The 23,292-nt window shown below is 42.4% G+C and overlaps 1 protein-coding gene across 14 annotated transcripts in view; it reads left to right on the top strand.

Moving 5' to 3' along the window:
- Positions 1-21,742, top strand: part of LOC106838414 (zinc finger protein 502) — a 73,905-nt gene extending 52,163 nt beyond the window's left edge. Inside the window, exons 1-5 of one of the 14 annotated variants that reach the window (XM_070493615.1) lie at positions 1,223-1,258; positions 3,262-3,350; positions 5,395-5,484; positions 6,110-6,223; positions 6,763-8,579. In XM_070493615.1, coding sequence (XP_070349716.1) covers positions 6,169-6,223; positions 6,763-8,336 — 1,629 coding nt within the window. In that variant the 5' untranslated portion in view covers positions 1,223-1,258; positions 3,262-3,350; positions 5,395-5,484; positions 6,110-6,168 and the 3' untranslated portion in view covers positions 8,337-8,579. The other 13 variants (XM_070493618.1, XR_011496666.1, XM_070493616.1 and 10 more) reach the window with 13 other exon arrangements.
- Positions 21,743-23,292: the final 1,550 nt, after the last annotated feature.

The raw sequence follows: 23,292 nt of genomic DNA, 5'->3' as shown, positions 1-23,292 counted from the left end.
TATTCAGTCATTCACCAAAAATCTATTGAGTGCCTACTATATGTCAGCCACTGTTCTAGATATGGTTATAGTGTGAATAAGGGAGAGAAAGTCGCTACCTTCATAAAGCTTATGCTCTGCTGAGGCAGACAGGAGTTGTATAGACTGAGGTTATAGACGGGAATATGCCAGCTAGATGGTCCTTCCTTTTGGACCTGCAGAGAGCTTGTTTCCTGGATTTGGTCTATGATATTTGCATTTTTCAGTTTCTCAAAAATGCGAATAATCTGATCTTTCTCTTTGTATCTGATTAATGGATTCAACAAGTATTTATTGAATACTTTCTCTGCCAGACACTGCTCAACACTGGGATATAATGGTAAATAATAGCTCCACATTAACGGATAGAGGCATATAGAGATGAACTGGGTCCCTCGTAGTTACCCTTGGATGGAATGTTACCTGTGTATATCTCCCTAATAATATATAAAAGTGGACACGTGTATTTAGGAGGCCAGCTAGAGGTGGAATTACTCATAAGGGGTGATAATAGAGTGTAGGCAACAGCCATAGGGGTCAAGTAAGGATTGGCACTGGGTTTTGAAGAACCAGTGTGACTTGAATGGCCAAGGTGAGCGAGAGTAGGTGGAGGGGAGGGAGAATATCCCAGAGGGGCAAATCCTGGATAAAAGATCCAGGGTCAGGAACAGGCAGGAGATTTCAGGGGGCCAATGGGAATTCAGTTATGTTAGAGGAGAATGTATATGATAGCAGAATAAGAGATATTGCTGGTTGAGGTCAGTTTATAGGGGCTCAGATTGAGAATCTGTCCATTATTCTAACTAAATAGTGGAGCATTCAAGGTTCTCAATCAGGGGTTATTTTTAGTGGATGGAATATACCAGGCCTTGCCCGAGATGGCCCATTCTGACTCCTACCCAGCACTGTTTCCAACCCTAACGCCCCCATCTACAGTTTTCCTGAGGGATGAGATATCAGTGTGTTCCGGACTAACGTAGTCTTTAGTGGGACCTCAGGAACGGGTCTACGTTTGGGGAAAACTAGGCCCCAAACGCCTGCTTGGAGGCCTCCATCGAGACGCTTCTCCTGCTTCCTAGAGAAGAGCCGAGGGATGCGCGAGACAGGGGCGCGGAGCCGCTGGTGACGCACTACCGGTGGCGCCGCTGCTCTTCCGGCCCCGGCGGGCAAGCCGTGCCCTGGCTTCCGTGCATTTCAGGGACTGAAGTCGCCGCCCCGCGGGAAATCCCCGGACCTCACGGTGAGCGGGCGGGCCCCGGGGAGGGGAAAGGAGCCGCTCCGGGCGCGCATGGGCTGGCCGGCGGGCCGGAAGCTCGCTCTCCGCCGGATTGCTGCCTGCGCTTGCGGCCCGGCACTCCCGGCGGCCTCAGCGCTGCGCTCGCCTGACCCCGCGCAAGGCCTGGCATGGAGGAGAGGAGACGCCTGAGAAGACGGTGGAGTGAATGAACGAATGCATGATGCTTGAGTGATGGGTAAACTATCAAGAGCTAGGACCCGTGTTCGGAAATGAAATCCCGGGCTCAGAGTTCTCGGTCTGGTTACCAGCTACTTCCCTCCATCGGTCCTGCAGCTCAGAAGCTATTTTAGGGACCGTCGTAACAGGAGGCGGCAAATAGTGTAAAGCGCCCTAGGTGGGGAGTCTCAAGACCAGGGTTATAATTCCCGAGGATACAGAGGCTGTTTCTTGATTTCTAAAGTTGGACTGTCTTGTAGTCTCCGTCTTTCTTTATGAGGCTCAGTTGACAGCATGCATGTGATAGCACATAGGCAAACGTTAATGTCTTCCAAAAAGATTTTACTATCCATCACTTGCCAACTACTACACAGTTCAGGGGCGAGGCTACAGAATGAGTGACGTTGGAACCTGCCGCATGGGAAGATGCTTCCTAGTGCCGGAAGATACATATGCGAGCAGGTGTGATAATATTTTAAACTACATCTATTCGAAGCAGTTGTGCTAATTTATTTAATCTTCACAACAACGTATTATCTTTAGTTTTTAATGAGAAAATTGAGGTGTAGCGGGAATAGATGACTTGTCCAAGGACACAGTGCTACTAATTGACTGACCCAAAGCTGCAGAAGAGATAGATATAGTGTGCTGCTGCAGCCTGGATGAGTATGTTGCTTTTGGCCAACCAACAAATCTAAGAAGGGCTTCAGAGAGGAGTACGTTTACATGTGGTCTTGTTAAAGGAACTGTGATTTCAAATTCTTGAAAAACCTCCCCTGGCTTGTCCAGAATCCTTCAGCTAATTATTGAGGAGTAAGTTGCTGGTGACCAGGAGAAAGCTTACAAGGTAGGAGGAGGAAGCCATCTCCCTGTTACTTTTAACAGGATGAAGCTATTAAAAGCTTCTTTCCTTTTACCCTTCACTCCCCAAATAATACCAATCTCCCTCAAATCTGTATTCACACAGATCCTTTTAGCATCTTAAAATCACTAGCAATCAGATTATTCCACACTAGGCATTTGTGGAAGCACCTGTACCTTCCTTTCTGGGAAACTTAGAGACCAGAGGCTCAGCAAACTATGGCCCAAGGGCCAAATTTGGTCTACCACCTGCTTTTGTCAAAAAAGTTTACTGAAATACAGCCAAGCTCATTCATTTACATGTTGTCTAGTTCTGTTTTCAAACTACAAAGGCAAAATTGAATATTTATGACAGAAAGAGGGAGAGAGAACATATAGCTCGTTTAGCCCACAATACATAAAATATTTACTTTCAGAATATTTACAGAAAAAGTTTGCAGCTTGACATGAACAAACTGCCAACAACTCAGGTGATCCACAGTTAGAGGAGAGTGGTTGTCACCAAGATGTATTTTCTTCTCCATAGGTTTTAATAGCAAACATAATAATAATGCCTAATCCCTGTTGAGTGCATACCCCATGGCAGATATCCTTATAAATGCTTTATGTGAATTAAATCATTTAGTCAAGTATTCACAGAATGTTAGAGCTGGAAGGACTCATGGATATTATCTAAATTGTCATGTTTTTCAGATAAATAGCCTGTCATGTAGGCCCACTCACCCGGGCTATGACAGAGCAGTCTCCTGACTCCCAATCCAGTTCACTTTAATCTTACTCTGAATGGAAGGCCAATACCGTGTCCATTGGATCTGGCATTTGTCGTTTTTGTTTCTGGTTTTTTTGGGGGGTGTTGAAACCTGTGAGTGTGATCTGTCATTTTTTAAGTAACTTTCTGTGACTATAAAAGTAATATATGTTTATTGTAGGGAAAATGAAATACATAGAAGAGTATAGAGGACAAAGTAAAGTAACCCTGTTAAATGACCTGGAGATCAGTGTGTGAACATTTTGGCAGGTATTCGCCTGTCCTTTTTGTGTGTATGTGTTTTGTGTATATCTGTGTATTCATAATAGTTTCTGTTTATTGAATGCTTATCAGCACACTAGGAAGATGGTACCGGTTTCCATTCGCACTGGTGGCGTATGAGAAGCTCTCTTTCCCTGCACCTTTGCCAGTCTTGAATTTCAGCATTAAAAAGAAAATTTCCAATTTGGTATAAAAATTGATTTTTCATTCTTTCAGTTTCCATTTCTTTGATTACCACCAAGACGGAATTTTGCTTTGATGTATTTATTGGCCTTTCATAATTCTTGGTGTATTTGTTATACTCCTCATTTTTCTGTCAATGCATCTTTTTTCCTCGCTCATTAATGAGAAGTCTTTTATCTATTAGATCTATCTACTCCTTGATGTATAGATCAAAAATACTTTTCCTAGATTCTCTTTGAATTTTACTTGTATTTTGGATGTAGAGACTATTGCTTTTCCGTGGCCAAAGTTATGCAGTTTTGTCCTTTGTAGTTTGTGCTTTTTTGCATAATGCTTAAAAGTCTTTCCTAACCTTAAAAGCAATCATTTGTCAGTATTTTATTATGTGGTTTCATATTTTTACATTTAACCTTTTAATCAGTTTAGATCTATTTTGGTATGTGGTGTGAAGTAGGAATCTCACTAAGTGTTTTTTTCCAGGTATTTAAGCAACAGTTCCAACATGATTTATGAATAATCAAATTTTTATGATTAGAAATGCAAACTCTATTACATATTCAATTCTTCTATTTATTTCTCTAATGGTATTAGGAATCTCTGAAATCAAAATCCAGAGTTAAACTTCCTTTTAAATGTGTAAACTCACTGTTGAGGTTTTCCTAGCCACACTCCTGTGATGATTTTATCTGTTACTCCCAAGATTGCACTTACTCCCTTTATGACAAAAACTCTGTAAGTTTTCAGCCCACACCTCTCTCCTCTATTCCAGATCCTTATGCCTACTTTCTTTGTGGGTATTTCAAAACTAAATGTATCTTCTTCCTCCCCAAACCTGTGTTCCCACACTCAGTAAAGGTCACTGTTGTCACTCAAGCCAAAAACCGGCAAATCATCCTTGACTTCTCCCTGTCCCTTATACCTGCCCCCAAATTCATCCAATCCTGTGGACTCTGTCTCTTAGGTGGTCCAGTCGCCTTAGTGGACTGCGGAAACGACCTCCCAAGGGGTCTTCCACCCTATACCTTGGCTCCCCACCTTCTACCCCTTCTGCAGACTTTTTCTCTACACGTTGGACAGAAGGATGTGTTTTTTTTTTTTTTTTAAACAGATCTAATCATGTCACTTTTTTTTTCCAAACCCCTTTTATGGCTTTCTGCTCGCTTTAGGGCAAATTCCCTAAAATGATTTGCAGGATTATATTTGATCTGGCCTTTGCTTGCCTCAAGTTTCATATCTTATATGCTTAATTAATATGCTTAATGCTTTGTGATACTGGATCTCTTTTATTTTTCCAAAGTATTGGGCTTGATTCATTTTGTATATTCTGTTTTATTTCTCTGATACATTCTTTTCCCTCTTTATCTAATTCCTATTTATCTCTTTCAGAAAGGCTTTCTTTCTCAGACTAGATTAGGTCCCCTCTGCTCTACATCCCATAGCACCCCATATTTCTACTTTTGTAATTTGCATATTTGTAATTACTGGTTTAGTGTCTTTGCCTAGCTGTGCTGTAAGCTCTGGGCAGGTAGGGGCATGTCTGACTTTTTCTCCACTGTCTACCTCTGATTATACCCAAACCACACTGTACCACATGAGTCGCTGTAGGATTGCGCAGTGGGTCCCCTTTATGCTCCTCCTAAGGAAGAGGATTAGGAAATCCCAGACAGGATCCTCTTAAACCTTTAAAACTCAACACAGAGGCACAGACCTTGATCAGGACCAGCCTTGTTACGTACTTCAGCAGATTCATCCTATTCTTTCCTGCCTCCTAAGCTCTTGATTATGGTAAAACCATCGCTCTGTCTTTGTTTCCTTGAAATAATGCTGCCAATTCTACTTCTCACTTCAGGATTATATGGAGAGATATTTTTGGATGAACAGTTGTGATTTTGACGTTCCAAACACCAGAAACTCTCTGTGCTATTTTTGCAAATCTTTTGTAAGTCAAAAATTATTTCACAATTAAAGTGTTGTTTTTTTAAACTGCAGCCTACAGTCTTATATTGAGCTGTGCCTGAAGAAAAACTGTTTAATTGATATGACATCTAGAAGAAAGGACAATCAGTGTGTCTCTAGGTTGTATCAAATAGAGTTTCATAGCTACTATTCAGCTCCTTGGCATATAGTGGAGGTGCGTGGATCAGATTTAATGCATTAGCCTTGTTGTGAGGCCATTTCCCCATGCAGCTTCTGACTATAGTCATTGACTGTTCATATAGATTATTGTATAATGGACAGAGTGCACTAATTGACATGAATATTTTTGTCCACTTCATAGTTATCTTTATCATTATAAATAACAGTCTGATGTACTTATCAAGCACTTGGGTGTTTGCTAGTATGTCAGTCTGTCTGGCTGTCACTTTTTGGCCAGCTGACAAATGGAGTTTGTGAACTTAGAAGACTGGAAGCCAACCCTGGTTCTTGCTGATGCAGTCACATTACTCTCCTGACGGGTTTTATGTGAGCTATTAGCTAATGTCCTTAGGCAACAGCTCTTGCTCATTTTTCTGTTTACTGGGATAGTGATATCCCCTCCCCCACCTTTTTTCCCCTGTGAGCAGGGCTCCCAGTTTTCCACCCTTGAAGTGTTTTACAATCAAAGCAAAGAGAAGACTTGTGGATGTTGAATATGCATGGAGCTGAAGAGAGAGAGATTGGAAGAGAGATTTGTCCAGGTGAGTGAGCAGGGGACAACCAGTGGGAGAAACAGCAGGGCTTTGGAATTTTCCAAGAGAAACTGAACAAGGCTCAGGAGATAGAATTAACTTCTCTTCTAGGAGTGTTGGGGGCAGACATGGGTGAGCATCTCTTGGTGCCAGCTTTTCACCAGTACTCATTTTATCTCTCTCATTTCCAGCATTTGCCCTTTTACATTCTCCCACCATCTATTCTTTGAATATAAACCATCATGTTTCCTGTCTTGCCATAATCAGTAGCCTGTTTTTTGTTGTTTTCCCTTTATCTCCATTATCTCTGGTTCTCTCACTCCCTGGGTGTCTGTAGCTGCCCTTTCTATGGAGTTCCTCCATGGTGATCACCTTACCCTGGTGCAGATCTCTTCCACCATTTGCAACTTGGAGTTACTTGCCCCACTTGCTTTTATTGGTCCTTACTCATTGGCCATTACTGAGACCTGTCAAAGTTATGTCCCAGAATGTCAGGGGCCTCCACTCCGCCCTCTGCAAGAGGTATTCATTCTGATGGTTTCTTTCAGGTTGGGTGAACAAGACTACTTCAGAGCAGGATGTCTCTGTAATTGATTCACCAGGGATGGTAGCAAAGAGACTCCAAGAGGATGAATACCAGGATTCTGCATTCGAAGAAACATATGGATGTGAGAGCATAAAGGGAAACTCTCCCCGAGAGTTTCCTGGGCCAGGCCTTTTCCAGGAAGGAGGTTTTGGGGAAATAACTTTCATCCACAAAGAAGCACCTCCTGAGATGTTTAGCCAAGAATATCATTTTGAAAAAAGCTTGCTTTTGACCTCAAGCCTTGTTAAACATCTCAGGGTTTCTACGGAAGAGAGCTTACATCAGTGGGAGACAAGTAGCATACACACCAATGAGATTTCAGACCAGGGTAAATGTCCAGCCCTTTCCACACAGAAAAAGTCTTGGAAATGTAACGAATGTGGAAAAACTTTTACTCAGAGCTCATCTCTTACCCAACATCAGAGAACTCATACTGGAGAGAGACCCTATGCATGTGAGGAATGTGGGAAAGCCTTTAGTCGTAGTTCATTTCTTGTTCAACATCAAAGAATTCACACTGGAGTGAAACCATATGGATGTGAGCAATGTGGGAAAACATTTCGATGTCGATCGTTTCTCAGTCAGCATCAGAGAATCCACACTGGAGAGAAACCTTATAAATGTAATGAGTGTGGGAATTCTTTCCGCAATCATTCACATCTCACTGAACATCAGAGGATTCACACTGGAGAGAAACCTTATAAATGTAATAGATGTGGGAAGGCATTCAATCAGAACACACACCTCATTCATCATCAGAGGATTCACACTGGTGAGAAACCTTACTTATGCAATGAATGTGGCTCTTCTTTTCGCAAACACTCAAATCTTACACAGCATCAGAGAATCCACTCTGGGGAAAAACCCCATAAATGTGATGAATGTGGGAAAACTTTCCAAACAAAGGCAAACCTGTCTCAGCATCAGAGAATTCATACTGGAGAGAAACCCTATAAATGTAAGGAATGTGGCAAGGCTTTTTGTCAGAGCCCCTCCCTTATTAAACACCAGCGAATTCATACTGGAGAGAAACCCTATAAATGTAAGGAATGTGGCAAAGCTTTTACTCAGAGCACTCCCCTCACTAAGCATCAGAGAATTCATACAGGGGAGAGACCCTACAAATGCAGTGAATGTGGCAAAGCCTTCATTCAGAGCATTTGCCTTATTCGGCATCAGAGAAGTCACACTGGAGAAAAACCCTATAAATGCACTGAATGTGGGAAGGGCTTTAATCAGAATACCTGCCTCACTCAGCATATGAGAATTCATACTGGAGAGAAGCCCTATAAATGTAAAGAGTGTGGGAAAGCCTTTGCTCATAGCTCATCTCTCACTGAACATCATAGAACTCACACTGGTGAGAAGCTCTATAAATGTAGTGAGTGTGAGAAAACCTTCCGCAAGTATGCACACCTTAGTGAACATTACAGGATTCACACTGGTGAGAAGCCTTATGAATGCATTGAATGTGGAAAGTTCTTCAGACATAGTTCAGTCCTTTTCAGACATCAGAAACTTCACAGTGGTGAATAAACCTGGCATTTAGGTGATGACAGTTTCTCTGGGAAGAGTGACTAGGAATCTGGCTGCAGGGAGAGGGGCAAGTAGAGTTCCTGGAGGGAAAGACGAAGGAGGCTTGGCTACTGCACTCCGAAGAGTATTTCCAGAAATGGAGGAGGAAGCTTGAAGAAGGCAGAGCCTCCTGCAGGTGGGCATCTGGGAATACAGGGTAGAAAGGAAGATCCTGCTTTTCACATAAATTCTTGCTGCTTGCCACTCCTCTGTCCCCGTGTGACTCATACCTTGAGGTGCCATTTGTTGTTATCACTTGTTTTCTCCTTAGTACACCCCTGCCCCAGCTTCTCAACTTGTCATCTGTCTTCACTGGCCAGTAGGCTTAGGTGCTTTCCAAACACTGATTGTCATTATGAAAGCGGCAGCAGTTCTGAGGTAGTGCTACTAGCCTCCAGATGTCTCAGGCAGCTCTGACCATGCTGCTGTGGAAGAGACTGCCCATCTATGGAAGTGGTCCCATGACAGAGAGACAGAAGCACATGACAAACAAGGAATCCACCCATTCACCAAATAAGGGTATATGTGACAAGAAGTGGACTGATCTGTACAGATGTTGGTGAAGAAGTGTTTTATGTGAGGGAGGTCTCTCCTGATCCTTTCAAGCTGGAAGGTGACTTGGGGCTAGGAAGGTAGCAGGTCAAGAGAGACCTCTTTTGAATGATTCCAGTATGTGGGAGGGGCATCAGATTTGCTCAGAGGGCCAAGGAGAGGAATGCCCAAGCTCTGTCCCAGAGGCATATTGGCTTACCTGGAGGGAAATGGTCTGTGCTAGGCTCCTGGTGATGAGAGGCCTCAGAACAGGAAGCCTGTGTGTGACTGATCAGGCCACCACATATCCCTGCCCTGGATAAGGGGTACACTTGTCTCTGGTAAGTTTGGCTGGGCCACTGGTTTGCGGGGACCAGAGGAGAAGAACCCATAAGGTTAACAGTGTCCAAACAAAGTGAGACTTGATTTTTTGGCCTTTAAGAAGGAGAGAGTATTAGTGATGAGGAAAGACAGCTGTGTAGGTTGGCTGGAGGTAGGGGCTGCTGGACCAGTCCTTAAGAGAGAGTTGATCACTGTAGTGGGGAATGCTATGTTTCATGTAATGATGCCATTGGTGGCTATAACCATAGATTCCTTAGATCTCAGATGTGTCTGTTTTTATTGGGACTGTCTTGTTCCTGGATATTTACCCTTCCCTGCAGGCTAGGCGTATGTAGGGAAACACTTCTCATGGGATGAATTTGGAAAGAGTTCTAGAGAATCGCCTCCTCTTCAAATCCCTGAAAATCCACATGGCATGGTTTTCCACTGACTTTGATGGTATTTTATTCTTTCGAGAGAAAGGGCCTGTTTTCCCCTTTATTCCTCTACTCCTTTTCATGTTTTTAATTGCTGCCCAGAGATTCAGTCTAGAAGAGTAAGTGAGGATAGCCTTTGATATTTGAAATAGTTTTTATACTCTGAAGCTCACACAGTTTTTAAAATACAACTATTAAAAACAACACAAGTAAGTTGCTTCTGGAATGGTTGGTTATTTGGAACTCGGCATTGATTTTTTTCCAGAACAATTGTCTTGTCAGCATTGCTTTGGGTCATTAGTTAACCATTAATGGGAATGTGGCAGAAATATCCTACACTTTAGCCTCTCCAGCTATGAACATTATATTCTCAAACCTTTGCACAGGGCATTTCATAATTGAGTAAATTAATACCTTATGGGCAAAAATAATGCTATGAAAACTTTATATTTTATGCTCATGGAAAAACATAGTCTACAGAAAGCAACTATCAATGTGTTTATACTTTCCAAGTGAGAAATTACACTATAGAATTCATTGCTGGCACATAGTAAATGTTCATTAAATATTTACTAGTTGAATTAATATATTTTAATCAAGCTTTGCTCACCAAAAACTTTAGGAACTTCCTGATCTGTAGGTAATTAGATACAGGCATACCTTGGAGGTATTGCGGGTTTGGTTCCAGAGCACCGCAATAAAGCGAATATTGCAATAAAGCGAGTCGCAGAAATTTCTTGGTTTCCCAGTGTGTATAAAAGCTATGTTTACACTACACTGTAGTCTATTAAGTGTGCAATAGTATTATGTCTAAAAAACAATGTATGTGCCTTAATTAAAAAGTACTTTATTGCTAAAAAATGCTGACCATCATCTGAGCTGCCAGGGAGTCATAATCTTTTTGCTGGTGGAGGGTCTTGTAAAAAACAAATCTGCGAAGCGCACTAAAACAAGGTATGCCTGTAATATTTATACACTGCTATCTGGAGTCCTGAGTGGAGATTAGAGAGGATAGGGAGAGTTTTCCTGAGGAAGAAATGGGAAAACCTTAGGGGTGAAAGATATCTAAGTTCTTGTTAGAAAGATTTCCTAAAATGGAATGAACACAACTCTGAGTTTTTAATCATCAGGCTAAGAGTCTGGTACCATTTTCACTTCCTGGAGAAATAAGTAGGAAAGGAAATCGTCTTCCCACTGCCCTCATCCCATGTTCTCACACTCACGCTTCCTGATTTTCTCTCAGTTGCTGGCCCACCATCTGCCTAGTCACTCCAGCTTGGCCCCAAACCTAGGAATTGCCCTCTTCCTCAGTCTTCCCTCTTATTCAGTCTTCATGTGTAGTGAACCATTATATCCGGTTGACATTATCTCCTAAATCTGGAAGCCATCTTCACTGTTATTGCTATAGTCCAGCTCCCCATTTTATTTCCTAGACTATTTTTTAATTTTCCTCACCAGTCTTCAAGTTTCTTGCCCCAATAAGCCATCTTTCACATTTCTTCTGAATGGTCTTTGCAAGACATAACTTAGGAGCTCTGTTGTTCTCTCTCAGAATGAAGTCCTAGTCTCTTTTTTATTTTAAGATTTTATTTTTCCGGTACATAGTTGTATATGTATTTTTTTAGTTGTGGCAGGTGGGATGCCACCTCATGATGAGCAGTGCCATGTCCATGCCCAGGATCCAAACCGGTGGAACCCTGGGCCTCCGAAGCGGAGCACGTGAACTTAACCACTTGGCCACAGGGCCAGCCCCAGTCCTGGCCTCCTAAGGTGACATCGGAGACCCCTCATCTGGCGCATGCCTACATCGCCGTAGTGCAGATTCCTCTCGTTCTACATCATCCCTGGACTCTGCTTTGGCATCTCTGCACATACTGTTCCTATTGCCTCAATTCCCTTTCTTGCTTCTGCTTGCCTGGAAAGATCCCATTTGTCACTTAGGAATGTGCTCAGGCAACATCACCTTAAAGCTGTCTCTCACCTCACTTATTTTTAACTGTTTCTGTGTTTTGTGTCTTCATCATTTTATTTATCATGTTACACTGTAATGGCTTGTTTGCAAATCTTTCTCTTCTCACTGATCTGTCAGCTCCATCAGGGCAGGGGCCATGTGATATTTATTCACGTTTGTGTCCACAGTCTTTGGCACTTAGAGGGTGCTCAGTAAATATTTGTTGAGCTCAACTAAAATATTGAGTTGAACGTTTCTTTATGCCAACCTACAGGTTGTGACTTAGGTCCACAGTCACCAGCAGAAAGGAGGTATAGTGAGTACATGAGTGTGACCATGAAGTGTTTGCCAGGAGCAAGAATTCTGAACTTTTCCTCAGGATACATAGTGTATGGTGGTTCTATTAAGCAGAGGATCCCATAAGAAAAAGTAACATTTTGTAGCAAAGAAAAAATATATTTTCTTAGAAATTAGGCATTTAAATATCCTATCAGTTTAACAAAGTGCTTTCAGATATGTTGATGTCAGGGTCAACAGGAAGAGAGAATTACATGCAGCTGTAGATGCAGAGCTATATCAACAGGACTGGCCATTATATAAGATAGGCAAGAACTGAACAGTGATGCTGGCCTGGCAGGAGAGCAGTTGAGCTTAGAAATCCCAATGTGGAAGCACTCCCTGAGCTTGTGGCTTTCCTCAGGCCCTAGAATGAGAAAGAACTGGAATGTATTGCTTATTCTCAGAGTGCTGAAATTAAATTTGTGACTTCAGAAGGACATGGGATGAGGCTATATCAGATCCTCAAAGCAACAAAAGAGAAAACAGAAAGGTGGTTGGACTTGCCCAAGGTCACACACTAGTAAGTGTCAGATGAAAGTGAAACTCTGGTGTCCTTTCTCTCTTTTCCTTCAGATTTCTCTTTATTGGTTGTACCTCTGCTCCATGATGGCTCATTATTTTTGTCTTATAAGACACAAGTATATTGACCACTTGTAGCTCCAACCTTGCCCTAATCCTGAGGACGGGAGGAGCTCACTTTAGGTCCAGAAGCTTTTTGGCCCTCAGAATCAGACCTTCCTGTGCGTAAGTGAGGGTGAAAAATAAGTTTATTTTGCATTTTGACCTGCCTTCCTACGTAATGGAGAAATCTAGCCTTGACCCCAGGTAGATTCAGGTTTACTCCCCTTTAGCTACTGGCCACAGCAAGGCTAATGTCATTGTAGTTTTGTGGAATGTTTTTGGTGTCCAACCTTCCCATCCATTTTCCACCTGTCAGTGAAAGAAGCTCAGCCCAAACTGCTGTTAAGTGCCAGTTTCCTGTTTCTAGTAGCCTGCTCTGCCTAGGGTACCCCCTCCAGGGTTAGTTTCCACACAGCAAAGCCTGCAAATTTAGAGATCCTTTGAAGCCTAAAAGGGGAAAAAATGATTAGGCCTAGGCTGTCTGGCCTATGAGATGTTAGGGCTAGGGAGAAGAACTTGCTACCTGGTTCCAAAGAGGTGCTGAGAATGTGACATCTGGTAAAAAGTAAGGCAAGCTCTACATTTTTGTTCCCTGGTATGTGAGGTGACAGTTCTACAAAGGATCCCCTTTCAGCTGAAGATGGTGAGCAATGGTCTCAGTCTGAGGCATCTGCACTCCTGATTTCAGCCTCCTAAGAGAGTCTTTAGAGACTCAATTTTGAGAAAACTTCTCTGCCACATCTCACTTATTTATTTTTAAGATTGGCACCTGCACTAACATCTGTTGCCAATCTTTTGGTTTTTTTTCCTTCTCCCCAAAGCCCCCAGGTATGTAGTTGTATATTCTAGTTGTGCCTGCTTCTGGTTGTGCTATATGGGGGTGCCGCCTCAACATGACCTGATGAATGGTGCCATGTCTGCGCTCAGGATCTGAACCGGCGAAACCCTGGGCCGCCGAAGCCGAGGGCATGAACTTCACCACTTGGCCATGGGCCGGCCCCTGCATCTCACTCATTCAAGTATTTACTTAGTGCCCACTTACTGCACACCAGGGATAGGGTGATAAACAGCCCTATTCTTCTGAGCTTGAGATCAGCAGGGATGCCTGGAAGTGAGTCAGGCGCCCTGCTGTCCATGCCTTTACTCCTGGAATACGCCTGGCAGGAAGAGCCCTAGTGTGCAGGTATTTCCTGAAGGACCAGCTAGATGTGAAGTTTTGCCAAACGGGGACAGGGGCACCACCTTGAAGGCTGGAAAGGTCAGGGAAGCCAACGCAGAACGACGGGGACTGGGGCTGGGATTTGAGGAACTAATTATAGGACGAAAGTTTTTTAAGTATAAGTACTTGGTAATTTAAATGAATTAAGTTCATCTAATCCTCACAACAACCCTATAAAACTTGGTCCCATTATTATGTCTGTTTTATAATAGGGAAAACAGGTAAAGTAACTTGCCCAAGTTCACATCCGGAGAATCTGGGACTTAAGCCCAAAGCAGAGCTTTTATTCTTTTGGTCAGGTGTTCAACAAAGATCCTGAAGCAGCAGGGTGTTTGGCGTTCCTTGAGGAGGCCAATTTTCTGGCCGGTGAGAGTGTAAGGAAGATTGAAGCCAGCTTTGTGAAAGGCTTGAGAGGACCTCCAAAGGACAGTGATGAAAGAGTTTTTAGGAAGATAAATGTGATCGGCTTAGAGGATGAATTAACCCATAGTAAGAACTCCTTGTGGTCGGCCCGCACTCGCACTTTCTTTTAGCTTCCTTATTCCGGGAAGGGGCATGTTGAGATGGGTTTGCGGACTGTTTCTGGAGCCGGGGCTCCTGAGCTGAGGAAGAACCACCGAGATGAAGCCGTTCCCGTGTTCCTAGAGAGGAGACGGCAGTGGTTATTGACCGCGGCGCAGGCTGGTGACGTCATGCCAGCCGGGAGCGCCGGGGACTAGTTCCGGCGGCCTGGGAGCGCCGAGATACCCTAGTGTCGCGAGGTTCCTCGGGGCTGCACACCCGGGAGCCTTTGGGAATCGGTGTCTTTCCAGCCGGGCTGCGGCGGTCCCGCCCGGGCGCCTCTCGCAGACCCGGGGCTGGCCGACCGAAGCGCCTCTTCTTTCGGGGAGCAGGGACCTTTGAAGCGGAGGCCCAGGGGCGGGGCCAGCTCGCCCTGCAGGGGGAAGGGAGAAGGTTGTTCCGGAGCTCTGTCTGGGAGGCGGAGACCTGGGTTCCGTTTGTATGTACTTGAGCGAGCAAGTGAACTTCCGAGTACTTCCGTTTTCTGATTTCCAGACCGAATACTAGTCCACGATTTGCTAGTTCACACAGTTGCGCGGGTGTATGTGAGAGTTATCTGCTTCCTTTGTTTCAGTTTTTCTACTTTAATAGCGACAGAGTAGGTACTGGATGAAGACGTATAGATTCAATAATTTAACAGCAAGTGCTACTTATTACCAGCCGGTCTTCTCCTAAATGCGTCCTATGTATGCATTCATTTATGTATCATCACAACCCTATGAAGTAGTTATTTCCATTTAACATTTGAAAGAACTGGAGCACAGGAGGTTTCAATAACTTACCCAAGATCATTTAGCTAATACATGGTGGAACAGGGATTCAAACCCAGAGATGCTAGCCCCAGAACCCATGCTATACTTGTCTTCAGGCCGCGTTTAGGAGGAAGACAGAATATAATCAGAGTACTGAAGTGCTACAGTAGAGACGTGTGGAATTGTTTCCAAACGTTGAGGAAGGAGTGCCTTGGAAAGGTGAAGGGAAGTTTTCCACAAGGAACAGGTATGGTGGTTCACGGTTGACCTGAATATTAAAATTTGACTAGAAGTTTGAAGATAGTTTGTTCGTTGTCAAATAAGAGGTGCTAGTGGATTGAGATGGCTTAGACTGGAAACTAGATCCCTGCCTTTTAATACAGTGTTCTTTCCTTTCTGTTCAGAGGGGTTCTCAAAACCTTTCCTCTTAGGAGGGGTCCCTAACGTCTTCGAACAGACTCCCCCCGTCCTTTGTTGGAGATTCTGCTCGCACAGAGGCAGTCTTAACCTCTGACTGTGGGAGAGTAACTACTGGGGAGTTTCCCTGCTGTGGACTCAGCCTGTTCTCAACAAGAGGTGATCTCACTGCTGACATGCAGTAGCTGCTCAGTTAGTGCTTTTCGGATAAATGAATTGCATAACCGGCGTCAATCAAAGACAGACTGGAAGGGCTTGATTTGAGGGTTTTTTTTCCCACCTGTTTTTAGAATTAAAGAGTCACAGAACGTTAGTGCTAGAGGGAGCACTTTAGATATCATCTTTCATTTCACAGATAAGAAAAAAAAATCACAGTTGAAATTGAGCGACTTGCTTTAGGGCATTGAAGAAGTTAGCGGCAGAGGGGAAACTAGAATCCAGACCTCTGGACTCAGTCCACTGCTGGTCTCACTGTCCTCTGCTGTAGCCCCCGGTGTTTGACTTTTCAAGTCAATGTCTTCACCATTAGGTTGAGGAACGGGGTGGGCTCCAACCTTGTCTGTTGTGGAGGAATTTTTACCCCAGGATGCTTAATCCTTAGCAACACCTACCCTCTTTGTGCGTTGTCGAGTCTCTCTGAAGTCTGCACACTCACTGACTTTTTCCTCATTGGTGATACTCTTCTAGGAGAACAGTGATATTCTTTCGTTCAGACTTAGTCATTTGGTTAGGCGTAGGCTATTCCTGGGTCCCCCTGAATCAAGAGTATGAAGTAAGTAGGCTGACAATTTATGGGTGCTCTCTCTCCTTCCTCCGTGCCCCAGATTCCTGCCCTTCCTCAAGAGAAGAGTCCCCAGGAGACAAACCAGTGTTGCTTGTGTTCCCAGCGGCTTGTCTCTGGGTAAGTGAAATCTAGACAGCCCAGGACAGGTCGCGTGCTGGTGCTCCTTCAACAGTGTGGCAGCTCTATTGTGGGACCCACCAGCGACCACTACACCTAGACCCTGCACAGTGAAAACATGGAACCACCCAGAAATGGGGCCATCTTCCTCAAGTCAGCATGAGAGGGGCCTTTTTGTGGAGGAAGGCCATGGGGTATTTTGTTATAGGACAGATCATAGAATGTACTAATTTCTTGTCACATGTATTTAAACTGTAGCAACCCTAGCTACCCCCTCTGCCGTCGTCTGGTGAGACCACTCATTGAACTGCTAACTGATGCCTTAACTGATGCTAACTGATGTGCAGTGGTCAGATCTGGGAAAATGATCGGAAGACCCATTGCAAAGGTGATTGTTTCCTCAGAGAATATGCAGTGGGCTCCTGGCCCTGTTTGGAACAAGAGCCCAAGTAATCACAACTGCCATTGTTATTGGCCATCAGAAGGCAACGTGGAGTATGGGTATCTGTTAAACTCAGTAAGAACAGCACCGGGTGAACTGGATATTAGGTTATGGGAACTCTGTGAATAGATCATGACTATTCATGTCCTGAAGAGTTCAGTCTAGTCTAATAAATACACATAATATATGTACACATATGTGTCTATCTATGTGTACATGTAGAAGAAAGTTCATCAAAATACCAGCTGTTTTCTCTGGGTAGTAAGATTTCAAGTACTTTCATTTCTGTACTAACAACTAACTGTTTTATAGAATGAGCATGCAATCTTTGTATGATAAGAAAAAGAAAATTTCTTTATTTCTTTATTTTTTGGTGAGGAAGATTGGTCCTCAGCTAACATCTGTTGTCTCTCCTCTTTTTGCTTGAGGAAGATTATCCTTGAGCTAACATCTGTGCCCATCTTCCTCTATTGTATGTGGGATGCTACCACAGCGTGGCTTGATGAGCAGTGTGTAGGGCTGCACCTGGCATCTGAACCTGCAAACCCCAGGCTGCCAAAGTAGAGCACACAAATTTAACCACTACACCACTGGGCTGGCCCCAGAACTTTTTTTTTTAAGATTTTTTTTTTAAATTTTTTTCCTTTTTCTCCCCAAAGCCCCCCAGTACATAGTTGTATAGTCTTCGTTGTGGGTCCTTCTAGTTGTGGCATGTGGGATGCTGCCTCAGCATAGTTTGATGAGCAGTGCCATGTCCGTGCCCAGGATTCGAACCAATGAAACACTGGGCCGCCTGCAGCGGAGCGTGCGAACTTAACCACTCGGCCACGGGGCCAGCCCCCAGAAAAACTTTTTATTTGAGGAAAGTACAAATAAAGAAAGTAAAAGTCTGGTTAGAGTTTTGGTTTTACGTTTAGCTGTTTAAACTACTTGGCGTTTATTTTGTACATAGCATACCCATACTGGAAGTTTATACAGCAGATAAAGATAGAGAGAGAGGTTCAGGCAAAATAGTCAATGTATTTAACAACCAGTGTGGTACAGACTGCCCAATCGGACCAGTCTCTGACTGTGAATGATTTGTGCAGATACACCAGTGTGGACCAACTGACAATCAGCTCCAGTCGGTGTGTGTATACCAACATGAAATGATCTTGAAGACACATTCCTTGGTGAAGGAAAAAAAGCAAATTGCATAGCAGCACCTATAGAATGATTTTATTTATGTAAAGAGAATCAAATGCTATATGTGTATAGAAAAATATGTAGAAAAAAGAATATACTCCAAACTTAATAATGATAATCTCTGGGAATGGAATGGGTTTGCTTGGGTGGGGGGTGGTGGTGATGGTTATAAAAATTACTGTTTTATCCTAATACTTCCATATTATCTAAATATTTTAAAGTGAGGATATATTAATGTGTAACTTGTATAATTAGAAAACTAAAATAAAAAAGGGCCTCGGCAAATAAGAATGTGTCCATGTCTCCATCACCGTCCAGGGAAGAGGTTCTCTGATGTGTGGTGATGAGCTGAATATCTCCGTTCTCTGATTCTGTGTGCCTTTATTCAGGACGTCAGGGTTTCAGAGTTTGATGCCATTTAGGCCATCTAAGTATTCCACTCTTTCTCCCATTCTCTGCTTCCCAAGGAGTGTCCTGGTGATGGTCACTTTGTTCCCATACAGTTTTTCTATAGTGGAGAGAATGTGTTAACCAGCTGGACATTGAGCATAAAGATTTTTCATTGTAAATTAGCAAAGTGACTTCCTGTGTTCTACATCATTCTCCTTGTGAATCTGATTGGAATATACCTGGTTCTGAAGCATTTCTTTGGCTTCAGAGGTGAGGGCCAGAACCTGGACCACGAGGCTATAGTGAAGTTACTGTCCAGTGGGAGCTTCTTCCCTAAGGACTGCTTCTATCTTATTTTTCTGTAAACAAAACAGTGATATCTTATTTTCTTTCAGTAAGCAGGACTCTAGTTTTCAAACATAGGGATTTCCCAATTGTACCTAGGAGAAGAGCTATAGATGCTGAATGTTTTAGAGAGAAAGAGAGGTCCAAAGAGACACCTATCAAGGTGAACGAATAAGGAAGGACTGGTGAGAGAGACCTAGTAAAAGTTATAGCCTGGATCCCATTTGAAATCTGGAAAGAAAAACTCTTTAATTATCACTGGTCTGCCAAGATATTACTTATAGGCAGCCTAAGGAAATATAATTACTTTGCACCTGTATTTTGACAAGTTAGAGACTATAGGTAGGTAGTAATTTTCCCCAACACTTAATTTACCCAAGATTAGTGTACTTATCCCTTTCACATTCTTCTACTATTTATCACTCTGGATGATCCTAAATTACCTGGATTAGTTTTTAGTATTTGAGTGTTTCAGAATCAATCACAATAGGGAACTTTACAGCTTTCCTAAGACCTGTCACTAGTTAATCTCTTTCTCACTATTACCTATTCTAATCTTTTCCCCAGGTATTTGTGATCTCCTTTCTCTATTATTGAGAAGAGGATAAAAATCAAGACTCCACGATGCATGTCCCCTGTTCTATACAGAGGACATATTCCCTTGTGAATTTTTTTCAGGCAAGACCAACCCTGATGGCACAGTGTTAAATGACTTGAGGAAGATGTGGGGGGTCAGAGAGCCTGGTCATCAGGGGTTCGCATTTGGAGAAGTTGAACGTGCATGCTGAACAAGGAAGAGGAGGGGACATCCTGCAGGAATAACTGAGAGGACAGCACACACACACACACACACACACACACACACACACACACACCTTTCCCAGGGAACAGTGTTACTCTAGCTGTAATCATCTTTGAGAAAGTACCCTATAAGTAGCATGAATTTGAGAGAAAGCTTCCTCTAAACCTGAACCTATTGGACAGACGCCCCTTTGCTGTTTTACAAGCGGCATGAGTTCCAGCCAGATTTCATTGCAAGTGAAACCTCAGAGACTTCACACACAGAAGAAACCCTCAAACTGTAGTGAATGTGGAAAATTCTTTACTCAGAGATCATCCCTTATCCAGCATCAGAGGATTCACACAGGAGAAAAGCCCTATGTGTGTAGTGAATGTGGAACTTGTTTCCGTAAACGGTCAAATCTTACTCAACATCTGAGGATTCATACGGGAGAGAAACCTTATAAATGTAATGAATGTGAGAAAGCCTTTCAAACAAAAGCAGTCCTTGTTCAGCATCTGAGAATTCATACTGGAGAAAAACCCTATAAATGCAATGAATGTGGCAAGGCCTTTTGTCAGAGTCCATCCCTTATTAAACACCTGCGAATTCATACTGGAGAGAAACCCTATAAATGCACTGAATGTGGCAAGGCCTTCAGTCAGAGCATATGCCTTACGCGTCATCAGAGAAGTCATTCTGGAGATAAACCTTATAAGTGCAAAGAATGTGGGAAAGCCTTCAATCAGAGTGCATGCCTCATGCAGCATCAGAGAATCCATTCGGGAGAGAAGCCCTACACGTGTACTGAATGTGGAAAAGCCTTCACTCAGAACTCTTCGCTTGTTGAACATGAGAGAACTCACACTGGAGAGAAACTTTATAAGTGTAGTGAGTGTGAAAAAACTTTCCGCAAGCAAGCACACCTTAGTGAACATTACAGAATTCATACTGGAGAAAAACCTTATGAATGTGTTGAATGTGAGAAATCCTTTAGGCACAGTTCAGCGCTTGTTCGGCATCAGAGGCTTCATGCTGGACAATAAAACTTGGGACATGACCAGTGTGTTAAGTTTAAGACTTAATCTTAATTTTCAGCTGGTATGAATGTTTTGTATGTTGAACAAGAGGCACTGTATCCTAAAAGCTAAGAAAATAGACTCAGAACTAAATAGCCTTGAGTTTGATGCCTTGTCTGTCACTTGATGGGTGTGTGACCTTATCCTCTCTGATCCTCGGTCCACCTCCCCCAGACAATAATGAGGATACTTACTAGGGTTGTCTTGAGAATAAAATGAGTATGTAATAAAACCCGCCATTAATTGGTTTTGAGATATACATGTTCTGAAAGTTTATAAATCTGGGTGTTGAAAATAAGTAGAGTTCAGCATTAGTTTTTTTTTTGTTGTTGTTCTCCTAATGTGTTTTTCCTTAAGAACATTCTTGGAATGTACATTATTGGATTTAATTTCACTTCAAGCTCTACCCTTCTCTTTGCCATGAAGAGGGGAGACTTGCTGAAACTAACTGAATTAAAAACTCCCATTGCAGGACTTTTGTGTGTGTTTGGGGGCTGGTGGTGAGGAGAAGGCACATGAGAATAGAGAGGGGTGGAAGAGAGAAGAGAATATAAGCACGTTGAGGAGGATGTGGCTTGACTTGTCTTAAACACTAAACTATTACGGGAAGGAGAGAGTAGGAGACATTGAATTCTCAGGTGCCGCCAGCAGGTGGTGCACTGAGCAACAACTAGCTGCCTTTCAAAGGAAGGTGAGAACAGTGTCGGGGATGTGTATGGGTTGGGGGTACCTCACTTACAACAAAGAATGGCTTGTTAAAGCTCTAAAGAAGCAAAGAAATCAAAGGATACTTTTGATGGTGCTTCCTGCAATGCTAATAAACTATTTAATGTAAACAAGCACATCTAACACTAACAGTACCTTTGTAGGAAGGTTGGAGCTATATTCCACATTCGAAAGTCAAAGAAAAAGAGAGAAAATACTTAGACTTGCTCAAAGTCAAACAGGTAATGTCAGAATTGAATCTCAATCGAAATTCTGTTTTTATAGTACCAAACTCACATACAGGTAATTTTCCATCATTGAACCTTTCCATTAAAGTGTGAGATACCAAAATTGTGAAAACCATTAAAAAAAAGTAAAGGTTTATTTTTTCAACTTAATGTGTGCTTGTTGAAATACATTCATAAAATGAGAAGAGTGGAAAAAATTGAACTGACATGCTTTCACCCTTCAAATACAGTTACTTTAGTATATTTATTCCAGCCTTTCTTCTATTTAGCTTTTCTTTCTTCCCTTTAAAAAAAAATAACTATGATCATTGTTCTAAATACAGAACTATATCTTGATTTTTGATTTAACATAAGGATTTAGCCATACTACTGTAGACTTTCTATAAACTTCATTTTAATGGCTGCCTAACATTTTATTGACCTGTTCATAGTTTATTGACCTGTTTTCCTACTGTTTGATATTTAAATTAATGCCATTTTTTCCTTATAAATCAGCTACTCCACTTAGTGCAATGCTTGACATGTGGTATGTGCTCCTGTTAACTACTAATATTATTAACTCAGCAGTGAAACATCTTTGTATATAAAGCTTTTTCATCATTTTAAATTATTGCCTTAGGATTTTCAGAGGATATAACCTTTTTATTTCATCTTAAAATTTTCATTATTTTTTTTGGCTAGATAATACAAGCTTATGGTTTAAAATTCTAAAAGTACAAAAAGTTTAACAGTGAAATCCAACTTTCCAGCCACCCAGTTCTTCCCCTACTCCGCTCTAGACAACCAGTATTATCCGTTTCTTGTTTTCCTGCCAGAAATAGATGGTTATAAATATGCAAACATGTTTCCCTCCTTTTTTAAAAAAAGACTTTATTTTTTAGCAGTTTAAATAGCAAGATTGAACGTAAAGTACACAGAGTTCCCAGGTACCCCCTCCTCACACGTATGTCCAAGCTCCCCACTATCAACATCCTGCACCAGGTGATAGACTTGTTACAGTCCATGAGCTTACACAGTCACACCATTGTCACTCCAAGTCCATAGTTTACATTAGGGTTAACCCTCAGACTTGTGCTGCTCTGGGTTTAGACAAATGAATAATATGTATCCACCATTGTAGTATCATACAGAGTCGTTCCACTGTCCTAAAAATCCTCTGTGCTCCGCCTTTTCATCCCTCTTTCCTCCCAACCCCTGATTTTTCACTGTCTCCATAGTTTTGCCTTTTCCAGAATGTCAGATAGTTGGAATTGTACAGTATACAGCCTTTTTGATTTGGCTTCTTTCACTTAGTAATACACATTTGAGTTTCTCTGTGTCTTTTCATGGCTTTGTGGGGGGTCAGAATTGGCCACCCCAAAAATGTGTCTCTTTGGCTTGATTATTTTTAAGAACAAAAGACTGACAGAAACTTTGACCCTCCCTCTAACTTCCTAAAAGAATTTCAAATAGAAGGGCTTGTTCCAGGAAGGAGTTAATACCATAAGATAACCATAATATAATGTAAAATGTGTCTCTCAGGTTACATTGTCTATAGTTGGCCTATTTGCATTTCTAAGTCCATGTAAATTACCTTCCTCCCCCTTGAAGTCCCAAACCACTACACCCAATGTCCTCCTTTGTCTTTAGCTGAAAATGGTATTTAAGATGGCAGCTTCGGCCTTCTGGCAAGTTACTCAGTTTTTCTTGGTT

Source organism: Equus asinus, chromosome 21 (assembly GCF_041296235.1).
Source record: "Equus asinus isolate D_3611 breed Donkey chromosome 21, EquAss-T2T_v2, whole genome shotgun sequence".
In the NCBI taxonomy this organism is placed as follows: domain Eukaryota; kingdom Metazoa; phylum Chordata; class Mammalia; order Perissodactyla; family Equidae; genus Equus; species Equus asinus.
This window is presented reverse-complemented; position numbering and strand designations above follow the sequence as displayed.